A 16,837-nucleotide genomic window follows, 5' to 3' on the forward strand; every position below is an offset into this window, starting at 1 on the left:
AGATTCATTCCACTCCTCGCCCCTCCACCTATGCTTCAGCGCTGCGCTTGACTCCCCGAGGCTCTGGCCCGACCCTCCCCCGGCCTCAGTCCCGCCCCTCTCCCGCCCCGCCCCCTCGCCGGTCCAATCGGGACCGGCAGGCCGGGCGGGGTCGGGATGGGGCGGGGCCTCTCTCGCTCACTACCCCCAGCGGCGCCCGCGGCTCCGGAAACGCGCTGAGGGGCTGCTGGGCTCAGCCGGCCGCGGGCGGCTCCGTGGCGCTTCCTGCCACGCCGGGCCTGCCTGGACCGTGCCAGCGCTGCTCCGTCTCGCGTAGGCCGCCGCCAGGCTGAGGTGAGTGTGCGGGCCACCGAAGGATGTGCGCGGAGCGCGGGAGGGTGTGCGGAGACTGATGGTCGTTCGGGCCGCGAGAGGATGCCCTGGAAGCCTGGGACAGTGCGCGGGACGCGGGTGAATGTGCGGGGCCGAGGTGATTCTTTGGGCAGCAGGAGGATCGCAGGGGGATGACCCAGGAGAGTGTGCGGGGTTGGGGTGAGTGTTGCGGAGAGTGTGCGGTGGAGGGGGCGGCACGGTCAGGCCTTTGCGGGGGGGCGTCTCTGGGCCAGCTGGAGCGGGGAATGGGTCCCGGATGGCGGATACAAGGAGGCCCGAAGCCCTTCCCTCGGCGGGCGGGGGGCGGCGGTCAGGGGCCGGAATCGCGGACGTGTCGAAGCCTACGCTGCGTTTTGGAAGACGCTAAGGGGTGGGAACGGGTCAGTGTGGGAAAGAGCGGACCGCTGCCCCGAGCGCAATGGAGGCTGAGAGGGAGGGGGCGTTGGTGTGGGTTTTTAAAGGGATTCTTCCCAGTCTGGGAGAGGGGCTCAGCCACAGTCAGGGGCGCAGGGTAAGTTAGCTGGGGACGGTTCCTTCCAGTGGAGTCCCTCTTTTCCTTTTGAGTGGGAGTCGATCCTCAGCTTGGCGGGGAGGATGGGGACGCTAGAGCTCAAGCGGCGTGAGGGAGGGGGAGGGGCAGCCCTTGCTGGGGGAAGAGGAGCCGAAGGCCCTCGGTTTGAACAGGGCTTTTTCTGTCACCCTTCTTGGGGCCAACATCTCCTGCTCCAGTGCCCCCCCCCTTAAACTCCTTTGCTGCCTCTTTTAGTCTATATTTGGGTGATTAATTACATGTCTTTTTCCATCCGCCCCCCCACACATTCGCCTGCCGTCCAAAGCCCATGGTCCCTTTCAGTCACCCCCCCCACCCCAAACCCTGGCCCTCTTCCCGGAGGTCCCACCCTGTTTCAACTGACACCCTCCAGCCAGCGTTTGCCTAGCCCAGCCGCCAGGCCCCTCCAGTCTCCTTGGTCAGTGAAATATTTTTTCTTCAACCTCAGACCCGACATTTTCCTTACCAAAGGATTTCAGATGGGATTGCTAGAACAGCACCCCCTCTGGGCACTAATGCTGCCTCACCCCAACCCCCACCCTCTCTTCCCCCATTGGGTCTTTAAGTAGAAGCAGCATGCACTGTACCTGGCACAGTCCAGTCCATTCCCCAAAAACTTCCCTGGATCTATATTTAGACTCCTATTAAGCAGTGATTTTCAGCCTTCTTTGGGTGAGAGAACCTTTGGAAAATCACTAGAAAGTGTGAATTCTCTTGCTAGAAGTCTGACAGCGCAGAGTAGGATCCCACTCAGTAGGCTCACCGGTTGGAATCCTGTCTGCTGAGCAGAGGCAAGGAAGCTTCCAGACTCTAGATGGCCCAGTGCTAAGGGGGGCCAAGTGCTGGTTGGAAATGCAGGCTCCTTGGTCCCACCCATACCTGCTACTCTGTCGCTTGAGTTCTTAGCAAACCCCAACCAGGGTTCTAACCCAGTGATCCCAGCCCTGACCCTAACCTGCCTGGGCTCCGCAAATGGCCCAGGGTCCCTTGGGATTTACACAGCACACCCACCCCCATTTAGAATCTTTCATAGCCAGCGCAGTATAACCTAAACAAAGCTACATTTACAATTTATTTTGATTTTTACTAAGATGCCATGCATCTTCTTGGGGAAATGGAAACGTAAACCTTTCCTCAATTAAGTACAACAAACACTGCAAAATCTCCTTCTGGTCCACCTTCTGGCTTTTTATAGAAGGGAAAGAAAATGGAAACCTAAACAGAGAGGGACAGGTGCCCAGGCAGAGTGAGAGAAGAAAACTCGGGAAGACAGAGACAGATGCCTCCCACCCACACACACAGAAAAAGACACACACAGACACAAACATCCCAAGAGAAACAGACTTTCCTGGTGAAACACCCTCTCTTTTGGCCCTTTAGGATTCTGCCACTTCTAGCAGCATTGTGTGTGCACAGTACAAGGTGGGCCCAAATGGGGTCTTCAGGGCCACATCCTGGCCCAACAGGTGGAGAGTGCGTGAAGGCCAGGCCTGGCTCAGCTCAGTGTCCTGGCTTTGCCTGAAAGCAGGGAAGACCCAGATGACTCAGGGTGTGTTCAGTGTCAGCCTGTCCTTTGATTGACCACTCACAACCCAGAAAAACATGTTCCTAAGTCTGCTTCTGTCCCCCTGAATTATTTCAGTACAATAGGTAGGGCCTTACCTGCTTGACTGATCACACAGAATTGTTCCAAAAGATGATGAACTATTCCTGTGTGCCCATTTTGGGTAAGTCTGGTGTTTACAGACCTTAACTGCAGGCCTTAAAGCTGGCCATGCTGTTAGAAGGCCCCATGGGTGGGGATGCAAGACGGTGGGAAGTATTGTTTCCATTGCAAACGTGGCTATATTTTTATATATGCCAGTGTCACCGAACCATCTTTGCCCAGAGATAGTTTTGTCAGTCTAAGTGACATGATCCAAGGGAAAACAAATATCCAGTAAGGAGAATTGGGAATCCAGGTGATCATTTAGATGGGAGAGGGAGCTGCAGGCACCCATTAGATGCTGAATTAGATGCTGAAGAGTGAGGTCTCTTGTGTGCCCTATAAAAATACCCCCCAGGGTATTTTTGCTCTGGCCCAGAACCAAACACCATGAGCCACTTGTTGTCTACAGGGGTCTGAGGACATTCTGTTACAGGTCCTTATCTAGGTACTCCAGGGAGTCCCGCTGTTTCTAGCACCCCTTGGAAATTTCCAGAAGCTTCCAGATTGATCTAGTTTGGGTGGCCTTGATGCCTGTCTCCTACCCCCACTGCCCAGGGACAGACAGCACCTGCCGAGGAGGTTGCTTGGCTATTTGTGCCATGGAATCGGTCAAACACTGATCTTTTAGGTTCCAAAGCAGTCTTTACTAGAAGCCAGACATTCTGAGGAGGGGTTCTCAGCTCAAAAGTAACCAGAAGACACCTAATTCTTGACTTTTTATGACACGGGTTGGTTTTTGTCTCCATTGAATTCAACTCTGACTTTCTGATCAATGTGGAATGGTTATTTTGGTTCTTTTAATGTTTCTGATTCCCTATGGAAAATTCAGTTTGAATAAGTTGGTTAAAAGTCACATTGCCATCTAAAGCACTATCAGGAACATTTGTTCACTCGGTGAGCTCTTGTGATTTAGAAAGCATGGTTTTTCAGATTCCCTGTGTTCATGAAACCCCTGCAGCGGCTGTGGCACTCGATTAGGTTCAGGGTGGAGTCCAAAGTCAACCTTGACAGGGCCTTCGCTGTCTGACAAAGTATAGTCATTAGACTACACTTTACATCTCACTTAAAGAAGGAAGATAATATTATTTACGTTAAGAGATAGAGATTTGTTTTCCCATATCTTTGTCCAAATTCCCATTTCCTGGCTGGGTATAGAAGTGCACCTTCTGCGATTTGGGGCATGCTTTTCCATAGCGACTTACGTTGAAGGTCAGCCTCACCCTCTGTATCCACTGGGTGCACTACAATGGTTTTCATATTCTGCCTGGAATTGCTTTGACCTTGCTCCCCCAAGGTTCACTTTTGGAAGGCAGCAGACACCTGTTTTTGTCACTTTGGTCACGGCGTCCAGCTTTTTTTCCAGATTAGTTCCACCGTTTTAAAGTGGAACAGTTGTGTAACATGTCTTCTAAGTGATCCGATTGTCTCTGGGATTGATGGTAATTTTCTTTTCTTTTTTTTTTTAAAGATTTTTATTGGGGAATTGGGGGGATGGGAACAGTGCTGGGGAATTGGGGGAAGGGGAACAGACAAGTTGCTGTCGTTTTGTTCTTCAGTCTAGTTGTGGAGGACGTTGCTTCACTGGCCCAAGTTGGCACCATCATTGCGCTCTTCCAGGGCGAGGCAGATCAGTCGCCGGCTTCTGGACGGCCGCTCACTGCGGCTGCTGGCCGCTCACTGCGACTGCTGGCCGCTCACGCTGGCTGCTGGCTACAGACGGTAGCCCATGGCAACCCACTGCCACAGGGGCTGCAGCCCACGCCGTAGCCGGCGACCCACGGCAGCCCAGCTCCAGGTTGAGCTGTTGTTCAGCATCCTAGCTGTAGAGGGCAGTGTCACTGGCCCTCATATGTGGGATCCGAACCGGGGCCCTCTGGCATCCCAAGCGAGTTCTTAACCATCGCGCCACTCGGCCGGCCCCGGTAATTTTCTTTTTAACTGCAGTGGGGGTTAATGTGTTATTATCTTTTTTCATGATCTTTTTTGGCTTCTAAAACTTTTGTCTGATACACTTGGTTGATTATACAGTTTACCTTCCTTTTATGGAATCGGGGTTTACATTTTCCCTCTTATTTTTATGAGCACCTTCTAAATGATCTCTGTGTGTCCTTGGGCTCTGTTGCTGTGGATGGTGATCTGAAGTGCGCTCCCATGAAGTCCCCTGGGAAAGCCTGGTACAGGAAGGGCCACTCCTGTTGGCTACCCAGGAAAGGATAATGAATGATTCACTTGGGACTTGGGACTCCAGGATTTCAACAGTTAATCAGGCCAATTAAGTAAAAACACTTCGGTGGGATCCGCTCAATTAAATGGAACACTTCAGGAGGATTTTCCCAATTAAATGTAGATGGCTTGGAAGGAAAGGGAGAGAGAGAGAGAGGGAGGGAGAGAGAGATTCATATTATTTCTGTCTTCTCTGGTATGGTTTGAAAAGTCTCAAACCTTAGGAGCTGGACTTCAGGCAAGTTACTTGACCTCTTGGATCCATGACTTCCTTCTCTGTAAAGTGGAGGCATAGTAATAATACAGGTTGCAATAATTAAATTAAGTGAAGGGGAAAGCAGTGCCAAGCCCATACTAGGTGCCCTGTAAATGGAAGTCAGCTCCATATAACACGACCCTCTCCCTCAGTTTATCACATGCCCACTCAGTGCCAGCAGCTGCTGCAGGTGTTGGGGATCAGGGTGACCAAGAAAGAGAAGGCCCCGGTCCTGTGGAAGGTGACATTTCTCCTGGGGAGAGTCAGGTAAAAAGCAATTTCAGAAGATAAGTTTTAGGTCATGGAAAGTGTTACGAGTAAACCCGGATGAGACTGGAGAGTGAAGACGTTTTAGGGAGGTGACACTTAAGTGAGGCCCAGATTCTTAGAAGCCATATTTGTCAGGTTCAGAGGCCCTGAGGGGTGTCTCCTTGGCATATCTAGGAAGAATGAAGGTCAGAGTGTCTGGAAGGAATGACTGAGATTTGAGGTGCGGAATATGGGCCTGATGGCCTGGTCCAGGGCCTTGTGGGGGATTAAGGCCTTAGGTCTCTGGCCTGAGGGCAGTGAGACAAGGTTTATAACAGACCGTCTTTCTCAGAAGGTGAGTGCAAGGTGTACTCCCCCCCTCCCCCATTCTGCTGGACAGCAAAACCTCAATGCAATTGGAAGTAAATTTTTTAAAATAAGCTGTATAAGTAATCTATGACCAGTTTGTTTTGTATTGGAAGTCAACATCAAATGTATACCAGGAAGAACCCAACTGCTCATAGAGGGTCCTGCTCAGGTGACAGTGGGACACACAGGGCTTGGCTGCTGGGCAGCTGGTTAAAGATGGGCATGGGGCTTCTGTGGACACTGAGGCAAAAGGAAGCTTTCTGTTCACGCCTGTCCATGGCACTGATAGCATGGGGGGCCGAGCCCAGGAAGTCACAACCTCTGAGATTTCTGGCCACCCCCACATTCCTGCTAGCCCTTCTTCCCTGTGCCTGCCTTGCCCGCGTGGATGTTGCCCAGCTTCGACGGCCATTTCCTGTTGTCTCCTTGGCCTCAGCCCTGTCCTCTTGCTTGCTGAGCATCTTTCTTATCCAAAGTCTACCCACATCTTTTAAAATTGCTCTTCTTGTCTGATTATCAAAGAATTGCAGCTTGGTTACTAAAAATGCATGCGTTATAGAAACAAAGCAGACCCTTCTAGACACGGGCTCCACCCCCGGTGTGGCACACATCACAGTCTAGGTGCGCTCATTTTAGCTACGAGTCACTCTTACTTTATTCCTTTTTTACTCCAAAAATGCAAATACTTACCCTTCTCTCCCCTTCCCCTCGTTGGATTTTTTTCAGTTTCTCTGTCTGCATCTTTTGTGAAGGATTCGCATTTCTGTAATCTGCTAGATGTCATCCTGCATTGGCCACCTATTGATGTCTATGGGTTTTTATTTTATGTTTGGTTTTCTATTGGTTTTCTGCCACCTGTTGATTTCATACCTAAGCTTTCTGGTTTTCTTCCTTCTCTGAGTCCTAGGACTCTCAGTAAGATCTCCAGAGTTCTGAGCCTCATTCATCATTTCCCTCTTCCTCTTGTTCTTATGATTTGGGGATTATTAATTGGATTGTTGGGTCCATTTACATTTAACTTAACTATCCATGTGGCTGGATTTAAATTTACCGTCTTGCTGTTTGTTTCTGTCTGTCCCATCTGTTCTTTTTCCTTTCTTTATTTACTGAATGCCCCCAGGTGATCACTGAGGACTCTACTCTGGTCTGTTGGACCTGAGCATTTTGCTACCTTTATGTATCCTGGGAATTGTTCAGCTTACAGCTTCCTGGCCATGCTTTTCCCAGTCCTTTGGGGTTCCACTGTATGCATGCATGGCTTAGTAGTCAGGAAAGACTCAAGGGGAACCTTATGGAGGTTTGTGGAGGTTTTTTTGGTTTTTTGGGGGTTTTTTTGGAGCTTTCTTCTGTATAGCATCCTCCTTTCTGGAATTCTGCTTTGAAACTTCCAGCTGCCTTGAATGCTGGTCTGTCTTGATGAAGCCACCAAGCTCTGCTTGGATCCCCCTTCCCAACACTCAATCTGGAAATTGCCTCCAGACAGAGAACTGGAACAGTGATACAGCTCACCTCATTTGTTTCTCTTCTCTCAAGGATCATGATCCTGCACTGCCTGCTGTCTGATGTCTTAAAAACTGTTGTTTCACATCTGTTTTGTCCAGTTTTCTACATTGTTTTTCCTTGTGACTCCATCATGACCAGAAGTGGCAGTCTCCTCCGTACATCCTTTTAACATAGCATCTAATTGTGTGTAAAAAGTTTTTTCTGCTGGAATATCTGGGGTTTGTACTCCTTGAGCTGGTGTAAAAATGCTTCTTTTTCATTTAATTATGAATTCAATTGAATTGACCTGACATCAGAACAGAAACTGTGCTCCTGGTTCTTTGCACTCACTGAAGTGGGAGGCAGGGGACATGCACATGTCTGGTAGGATCTTATGTTTAACACATTTTGCAATCTGGAAGAAAAAGGTAACTTACACATATTTATTGTTCAGACCTTTTATTTAGCAACTTAGTGTTTGAAGATCTTTTTTTTTAAAAGATTTTTTATTGGGGAATTGGGGGGATGGGAACAGCGTTGGGGAATTAGGGGAAGGGGAACAGACAAGTTGCTGTCATTTTGTTCTTCAGTCTAGTTGTGGAGGACATTGCTTCACTGGCCCATGTTGGTATTATCATTGCGCTCTTCCTGGGTGAGGCACATCAGTCGCCGGCTTCTGGATGGCTGCTCACTGCGGCTGCTGGCCGCTCACGCTGGCTGCTGGCTACACACGGTAGCCCATGGCAACCCACTGCAGCAGGGGCTGCAGCCTACGCCATCACCGGCGACTCACAGCAGCCCAGATCCAGGTTGAGCTGTTGTTCAGCATCTTAGCTGTGGACGGCAGTGTCGCTGGCCCTCATATGTGGGATCCGAACCAGGGTCCTCTGGCGTCCCAAGTGAGTTCTTAACCATCGTGCCACTCGGCCGGCCCTGAAGATCTTTTTCTTAATGCTTCTTTTTCCAACTTTTTTTCAGCTTTTCCTTTAGTCGAATGTATCACAGAAATGTTCTTGTCTGCAACTGTCTCGTTGTCACCTGGCAGATTGTTTCAGCGAGCTGGGATGTAGCCTTTACATGGCCTTGCTGCTGGTCAGAAAGCCCTGGTTCCCGCCCTTGGTTGCCTCTCTTCCCTCTAGTGACTTGACTTGGGTTTTTGTTGCTCCTACAAAGTGGGAAAGAATCTCTCACTTCCTAGTTATTTCTCCCAATATTATTTTGGGAACGCTTCCTTCCGGGCAGTGTGAGCGAGCACTGACCTCTTCACGTTGGCTGCTAGGAGGCCTGTGGCTGGCCTGTCTCTGAAAGCCAGCCTCCCTGCCATCAGCTCTCCGTCTGTGTCTGTCTTCTCCCAGCTATGCCTGGAGTAACTAACATTCATTGTTCTTGTCAGGGCTCCCTCTGGCCTGCCTGTATTCATTCTTTTCCAGCCCACTTTCTCTACTGTTTGGGGTATGTTTTCTTAGACGTACCTAGGCTTTGGCTTGTCATTCAGCTGCTATGCAAGAGAAGGCTCAACAAGATGTAAAACCAGGGAAAAAGAAATCGCCAGTCTCGTCCCAGGGAACCCAGAGGCAGAGCTGCTGTCACTCAGGGCTCTTTTCACTTTCCTTAGCTCTGCCTGTGCCCCTTCCCACAGGGTCTTGCCCTTCCCCAGGATAGAGTCCTGGGAAACCAGGTCCTGACCAGGCCCTCTTGAGCTGCTGGAGGCCCTATTGAGCTGTGCTTCCCTCTGCCTGGCTTGGCGATCTGTCATTGCTCCCGAATTCTGGCCTTGGCCTCGCGTCTTGCCCCAGGATGACAGAAGGCAGGGCCTGAACCCCAGCTGCTGCTTTCCCTCCCTCCCTCCCTCTACTTCTCTGCTTGGATTCTGCCAAGGAGCCAATGCCCGCTGGGCTTGTAATCCCCATCATACTGCTGGGAGAGCTGAGTTTCAATCCAGGAAAGTGATTAAATGGAGGTCCCTTGGGAAGACAATGGGAGGCCAGGGCCATGGCCCAGGTCTCCTGGCACTCGGTCAGGTTCTCTTTCTAGGACTTCTTGACACCTGTGGTTAGATTTCCATGTTAGCAAGGCACACCCACTCCAGACCCTCACCATGTGTCCCTGGTATTACTGGTGCTGCCTCTGCCTCATTCTAGAATGGATGGAAGGACTGGTTATCCCTTTGAATTCTTTCAGGACTCACTGACATTTGGCGATGTGGCACAGTACCTCACAAAGGGAGTGATTGAGGCTGGACACTGAGCAGACGACACTGGCATATTATGAGCACGTGACTTCCGTGAGTAAGGACATCCCCTAGCCCTTCCACCAGCTTCGTGGTCCTATGCAGTGGGAGTGGGATGAGGGGGCTGTGCTTCCCAGTGATGGACTGCAAGGAAATACAAAGGGTCTGCCACACCCAACACCTCAAAATTGCAGCTCCCCCCCAACTCCTAATGGCCCAGAAAGAAGCCCCCCTGGCCTTTTCTTGGAAAGAAATGAGAACAAACTGGCCACTGTAATTTAGAATACTTTTTAAACCCACAAATGATGGAAATTGCATAGCCATTTTATAGTAGTTTACTGTTGAGAAGAGAGGTTGACAACAGCAAGCTCCTGTGCACAATTGGGCTGCATGTGTGAGGTGGAGAGTGTTCTTAGACTGCTGGGGTTGGGTGTGGGCTTGTACAAGAGAGCGTGAAGTTCAGTGTGTGGGCCCTGAGGGGGTGGATAGGGAGAAAGGGAGGGTCAGCTCCTCAGGATGACCACCTGGCATTCTGCCCAGGTGAGCCCAGAACCTGCCTTATCCAGCCCCTGGAAGGAGCCAGCCCTTGGGAAAGGGATTTGAATTGGATGAATGACTTCCTAAGGTCACAGCCAACCCATACTTTGAATATTGAAAGGGGCTCTCCTTTGAAGGCCCTGCCCTGTTTCTGTACTGTTCTGATGTCCTCTCTGGCTGCCACCATAACCCGTTTCCTTTTCCCCCCCAACAGGAGTTCCTGTTTGGAATTCTGTTTTGATCTCTCACCTGGTGCAAAGACACGTGCTGTTGGTCTTAGACCCTTAACACAGATCGAGTTAGGTATTCTGGTAAGTGAAAAGGAATCCTGAAGAAATGTGAGGAAATCATGGGGATGGCCCAGCTAAGTAAGCCTTTGGAGAGAGGGTGTGGCTGCCCCTTCCCTCTGTGGTCCTTGCTTCCAGTTGGATGGGCCCCAGCTGTCCCGCCCTGGTGGCCCCAGGCCTGGTGCTAAGCAGCTGTCTCAGGAGGAAAGCAATCCTTGACAGCATAGAATAACTGCCTTCCTCCCTCTTTTGCAGACGATGGGTGAAGAGGCCCAGCCACAGGAGATGGCATCCCCGAGCTCCCCGAGGGCCAGTGAGCCCAGCCCTGAGGTCAAACAGACTGGGGACTCTGAGGGGAGGGGAGGGAGCCCCCAGGATCTGCCCATAGAGCATCACTTTTCATGTAAAGAGTGCGGGGATGCCTTTCGGCTTAAGGTCCTCCTTGTGCAGCACCAGAGAATTCACAGTGAGGTGAAGAGCTGGGAGTGTGGCGATTGTGGGAAGATCTTCAGGGGGGTCTCCGAGTTCAATGAGCACCAGAAGAGCCACGTGGCTGCAGAGCCCCGCCCCGGCCCAAGTCGGTCTGTCGAAGATGCCATGGAGAAGAGGGAGCAAATGGAGAAGGAGGCGAAACCTTTCGAGTGCGAGGAATGTGGGAAAAGGTTTAAGAAGAATGCAGGCCTCAGTCAACACCTGCGTGTCCACAGCAGAGAGAAGCCTTTTGACTGTGAAGAATGTGGGCGGTCCTTCAAAGTCAACACCCACCTCTTTCACCATCAGAAGCTTCATATTCTGGAAAAGCCCTTTGCCTGCAAGGCATGCAGCAGGGATTTCCTGGATCGCCAGGAACTTCTCAAGCACCAGCGAATGCACACCGGCCACCTGCCCTTCGACTGTGACGACTGTGGCAAGTCCTTCAGGGGGGTCAATGGGCTGGCCGAGCACCAGCGCATCCACAGCGGGGCCAAGCCCTACGGGTGTCCCCACTGTGGCAAGCTGTTCCGCAGGAGCTCGGAGCTCACCAAGCACCGGCGGATCCACACGGGCGAGAAGCCGTACGAGTGCGGCCAGTGCGGGAAGGCCTTCCGGCAGAGCTCCAGCCTCCTGGAGCACCAGCGCATTCACACTGGGGAGCGGCCCTATGTGTGCGGCGACTGCGGCAAGGCCTTCCGGGGGCCCTCTGACCTGATTAAACACCGGCGGATCCACAGCGGACTGAAACCCTACGAGTGTGACAAGTGTGGAAAGGCCTTCCGGAGGAGCTCAGGCCTGAGTCGCCATCGGCGGACCCACAGTGGAGCCAGACGCTGTGAGTGCAGTGAATGTGGCCGCGTGTTCAAGAGGCGGTCGGCGCTGCAGAAGCATCAGCCCACCCACCACGAGTAGATGAGGCCCGCAGCCCCTCGGCTGTTGGCGGGTTCCTGCAGGAGCCCGGGGCCCTAGAGTGGGATGGCAGAGTCAAAGGAGATGAACAGTTTTGTAGCGCTTATATATTTTATTGTCAAAAATGTTGAAACCAATTTATACTGCCACCAGCAACTTATAAGTGTATGTTTCCCATTTTGCCTCTCCAGAGTAGCTTTTTCCATTTTAATTGATCTTGGCTAGTTTAATGGGCATAAAGTACCTTCCAGGTATTTAAATCCGCAGGTCTTGAATCTGAAAATGAGAGAGCAAACCTGGATGTGGGGGTGAAGAGGGGCCTCGTTGGTCCTCCCCTCCAAGCTCCCACCTCAGGGAAACTGAGACATAGAGCTGTTTAATGATGGCATCCTGTCCCGAAGAGATTGCCCCAGAGTCTTTTGGCCTACTTGAATTCATAAATTTTTAGGGATATAAATAGAATACTCAAATGTGTTATAATATTTAATTTATTAATTTAGTTATACATACATATTGTAAATCACATATTATATAGAATAATATATTAATTTAGAAAATACTCCCTTTTTCCCACGTTCCGTTCCATGAGATTATTTTGTTCTAACTCCTCATGTGCATTTCTGACCTCACCGTTTTCACCAGCCTGGGAGTCTCTTTTCAGTCATCAGTTTCAGAGTTCATCTAATGCCTTCTACCCATCCGAGCTGTGTGCCATGTAGCACTGTGACAATCCCTGCACAAGGCTCTCACTAGAAATTTCTTTCCAAGCCATACATTCGTTTTCATGTAACATTAGGAAAATGGTTTTTCTAGTTTGTCCTGTAGCTCAACAACATAACCACTTCAGGTGTTGCTTTTTGAAATGACCTATAAAAGCCTTTTAAGCATCAAAAACTTGTCATTGTGAGGTCATGCTCCTAGGTTAATTTTTTTTTTGCATCCTTTTTTCCTGAAACCAGTTCAATCTGGTGACTCTCACACATATCCAAAACTAGCATTAATTGGGGTTTGTTTCAGGCTAATGGGTCTAGTCCTCAGCAGCACTATTTTGTTCAAAATAAAGTAGTTGAGAGAGCATCTCCATAGCAACAGAGACGTCTCAAGGACTCAAGTGTAAGGTGACGCCTTCTTTCTGGGAATGATTGCCTCTCCTCATAAGAGACCTAGATGGTACTTCTCCAGCCCTCCGTTTCCAGCTCTATAAAACGGGGGTGAACATAGGACTACCTCCTGCAGTTATGGTGAGGACTGCGACACCACGCCTGGCATAGGACACTCAGTGAAGGGCATCTGCTGTCATCGTCATAGTTATTGCTGTCATTCTATGGCTCATTAGTACCAGAACTGGTGGTGGACCCAGGCCTCCTGACTCCTAGTCTCATCATCTTTCTCTCATGTGATGACTTAAATACTGTTTCCGTTTTCTTGCATGCAAATGGTACGTTCATCTCCTTTGACCAGTTATCAAGTTACCTTTGGATATATTGACTTTATACAGCAGTTCTTTCTATATTGATTGTGATGATCTCTTTTCCAATTTTATTGTTTTGCTCTTTGTAGCACTTTTACTACATTTTTGTTATGCAAGCTTTTTAATTTTTACAAATCCAAGCATTCATTGTTGTCCGTTAAATCGTAAACTTTCATTGCTTCAGTAGTTAGGTATGATGACATTTTCTTCTAGAATTTTAATTACAAATGAAAAGTTGAAAGCCCTGCCCCACCCAAAGGTGAATATGCCAGGTGGGCAGGCTGGATGGGAATGGGCCGGAGAAGCAGGCTCACTCCTCATCCAAGTTGCAGACTCTGTGCATGTCTGTGGGCAGTACTTGACTATCTAACCTGGCCACTCAGGCACGCGAGAGAAACTTCCATCACAGATTGGCCCGAACGCTGACTGCTCCTCAGTATAGCCCTAGCCATCAGCAGCAGGGCTGGGCCTCACCTACATTAATGGGGTGGTCCACACTTGGTGTTGGCAGCAGCCGACCATCCTTTGAGCTCCTGGGAGCCTTGGCCATACCTGGCGTGGATTCAGTGCCTGAGCAGCAGATCCACCCAAGAGACATCTCAAACACAAGAAGAATCACCTGACGATGCTGTCATGTGAATCACATCCTCCTCTTAGCAAGTGACTCTGGAACAAGAAAGAGGTTGGTTTGGTGGCTTCCACTTTTGGCAACTAGGGGGAGATTCACCCACGTGTTCTGACGTCACCTCCTGCAGCCACATCTAAGAGGGGCAACAGAACAAAGGCTCGGAGAAGAACTGTGCCCCTCTGAGGGCCTGTGTGTCATGGTGATAGAAGCCGGCCACACCAGGCCTGGGCTGTGACTTACAGCAGGAGGGGCAATAAAGCAAGGGTTTGGAGGGCAATGATGCCCTTCTGATGGCCCATGTGGCATAGAAATAGAAGCTAGTCGTCCTGGGGCTGGGCTGTCACTTCCGGCACCCTCCCCCAGGAGGAACAGCAGCGAGGGCTGGCCAGAAGCCTGGCCCCTCCTGCAGAGCCCGCAGGTAGAAGCTGGCGACACGGGGGCTATGGTGTGACTCCCCAGCAGCTGTGCCCGCGGTTGGGGGGGCACTAGAAAGCCTGGAGAGGAAGTGTGCCCTTCTGATGGGCCCACCAAGGCTGGGGCAGAACTTCCCAGAAGCCCCCGATCCTGGGAAGCAGGTACCATAGTGACCTCTCTGACCTTAGCCAGAAGGTACTCTGGAATGGCCCCCCAGGCCACACCAGTGGCTCTCTGCTACATCTCCATCCTGAGCTCCAGGCTGGAGAGCCGCTGGCAGCACTTGTTACATAGCGATTCCTTTTGCTCTGTGGGCTTCAGTTCTTGCAGTAGTCGTGAATCTGTGTCTGAGATCACTACTTCTTTCAGCAGTTTTCTCTTTTCAAGCTGTTATGACGTGTTTGATACAAGTGTCATTTGGGTAAGGAATGGTGATGTCCACGGAGGGGCAAGTCTGGCACCTACACCTGCAAGTACTCGGCCATGTCTTGCCTATTCACTAGGCATGTGTCAGGTTTTATGAAGGATCCAGATGCAGTATTAACTCGGAACTTAGCATCGTCATCACTGCTCCCTTTCCCCCAGCCGGGACACATTGTCCTGGCATTCTGTAACACCCTCATTTTCTTTTTTCCATTCTCGGCTCTATAATTTCCTCTCAAACCCTCTTCCAGAGTTAACACTAAAGACCGCGTCTTTTTCGTCACTGTGTTTGCAGGTGAAGTCCATGCTCTCCAAATGCAAGCAGTCTGTGGCTTTCACGTGTTTCTTGTAGTTGCGCCAAGTTCCGTTTTTGCCTCTGGTAACTTGGGGGTGGATTTCCTGGGATTCTCTAGGTGTACTGCTATGTCAGATGCAAAATGTGATCAAGCTTTCTGTCTCGTGTGTGCTTGTCTATGCATTCGTGTATCTACCTCATTTCATTTTTCTTTCTAATCACATGGATTCCTTTCGCAAGGGAAATGAAGAGCAGTTGGGTTACATAGGATGCCGGCTCTCATTAGAAGTATATCTTTTTCTTATATTCTGAAAGAAACCCTCCATTGCTTTTATTAAAGTTTTGAATACTTGCTGAAAATTTCAAAAGAATAATTGTTTACTGTTTTTGCTGCTTGAGATTAACTATGTTGATTAGTTGTGCCATACCCACTCGCACATTTCCAGAATGAACCCCACCCTATCACAATGGGCATCTTTCTCATGTGTTGCATTCCGAGTGCCCCTGGCTTGGGTCCTGTTGTGTGCCATGTGACCCCCCACCCCCACTTCTAGGCCATATTAATTATACCAGCACTGACCACCTGACTCAAGGGCAGTAACCAGTCATCAGAGCTGGCTGGAGATGATGGGCTGGGCCTTTTAGGTTCTCGAACAAGGCAACCAAGATGTTTCTAATTAGTGTTGGAAGAAAGGGAGCCACACAGTATTTAGAGGAATTGGGCAGCAATGGCTTGAAGATCTGTGGGTTCCTGTTAGGTGCCCCAGAGCTGCCTCAATCCCAGCACCCCGAGGAAAGCCTGGCCTCATTATGTTCTTGGATTGTCATCTAACAACTGCCCTCATTCTCATTGGTCCACTTGTGTCCCCACCATAGACTTCCTTGACTTGAGCCAGCTTGAGTGGGTCTCTGCTTTTTGCAATCTGTCAAGAGCCAATTGCATTTTATCATGGCTGCTTCCTGAGAAGCATCATGTGGCTGGCTTTCCTCATATTCTACCTGGCCCAAGTCCCACCTGACTGTTGTAAACACCTGTTTAAATGTGGTACTATCTTCTGTTCTCTAAGATGGGCAAACAGTCTATGCCTTCTAGTGTCAAATGAGTTTGAATAATGCTTTCCTGTCTGGGTATCATTCCTGTACTGACATCAGATTTGCCCCATGAAGTGAGTTAAGTCCCCATCCACCATGTTCTTGGTTTTGGAAGTGTGTCCCTACTTCCAGCAAATCCTTCAGATGAGGAATTGATAACATCTCTATTCCTCTGTATACTAACATTCTATAATTGTCATTGCGTCAGTTTGGGTGTTTACTTTCAGAAGTATAAATGGTCTCTTTAAATTTGGCCTTCAGTGTTATTTATACATCTGAGAACAGTAGCTATGTCCCGCCCCAGTTCATGTTTTGGTTGCTGGCACACTTTTCCTTCCTCCCAATCTCCTTAACTTGTCTGTTTTATGGCACTTACTATAATCAGCCTTGCACTAGAGCTTCCCCCTCCTTTGCTCCCTCCCCCACCCATTAGATTGTGAGCTCTTAGAAGACAGGGGTGGCCCTTCATGTCTGATTCCCCCTACCAGATCTAGCACAGTGCCTTGCATCAAGTAGATTTCAATAAATATGTTAAATGGCATTGGTCTTCTTGACTTATTTTGTCAATGCTTAGTTTATCAGTTCTTCCCTTGCCTTGCTCCACATTCTGGAGTTCTGCCCCGTCCTGGGGTTTAGGCTGTATTGGCCTCCACTTGCTGGATGCATAGAGGGGAGAGGAGTCCTGAGGAGGGAGGGCTGGTTTTCCTAGAAGTTTGAGATTCCCCTTGGCAGAAGGGGCCTGTCATTCAGCCAGGTGCCTCCCCCCACCCCTGCTAGGCCTTTCCCCCAACTGAATTCCAGGTGGGGAGCGGAAGACAAGGCTGGACCCTGAGCTCCTCCCCTAGGAACCAGGAATGGGATGGCAGAA

The 16,837-nt window shown here is 50.0% G+C and overlaps 1 protein-coding gene across 2 annotated transcripts; it reads left to right on the top strand.

Moving 5' to 3' along the window:
- The first annotated feature begins 200 nt into the window (after positions 1 to 200).
- On the top strand, positions 201 to 16,510 carry ZNF275 (zinc finger protein 275). 2 transcript variants are annotated; one of them, XM_019664339.1, is made up of 4 exons: positions 201 to 333; positions 9,391 to 9,497; positions 10,191 to 10,287; positions 10,519 to 16,510. In XM_019664339.1, the coding sequence occupies exon 4, from the start codon at positions 10,522 to 10,524 to the stop codon at positions 11,647 to 11,649; it is 1,128 nt and encodes a 375-aa protein (XP_019519884.1). In that variant the 5' UTR covers positions 201 to 333; positions 9,391 to 9,497; positions 10,191 to 10,287; positions 10,519 to 10,521; the 3' UTR covers positions 11,650 to 16,510. The 2 variants fall into 2 exon arrangements, with proteins under 2 accessions (XP_019519884.1, XP_019519883.1); XM_019664338.1 differs by having other exon boundaries at positions 9,391 to 9,493.
- The last annotated feature ends 327 nt before the right edge of the window (positions 16,511 to 16,837 follow it).

The sequence above is a fragment of the Hipposideros armiger genome, unplaced genomic scaffold (assembly GCF_001890085.2).
Source record: "Hipposideros armiger isolate ML-2016 unplaced genomic scaffold, ASM189008v1 scaffold_419, whole genome shotgun sequence".
NCBI lineage: Eukaryota > Metazoa > Chordata > Mammalia > Chiroptera > Hipposideridae > Hipposideros > Hipposideros armiger.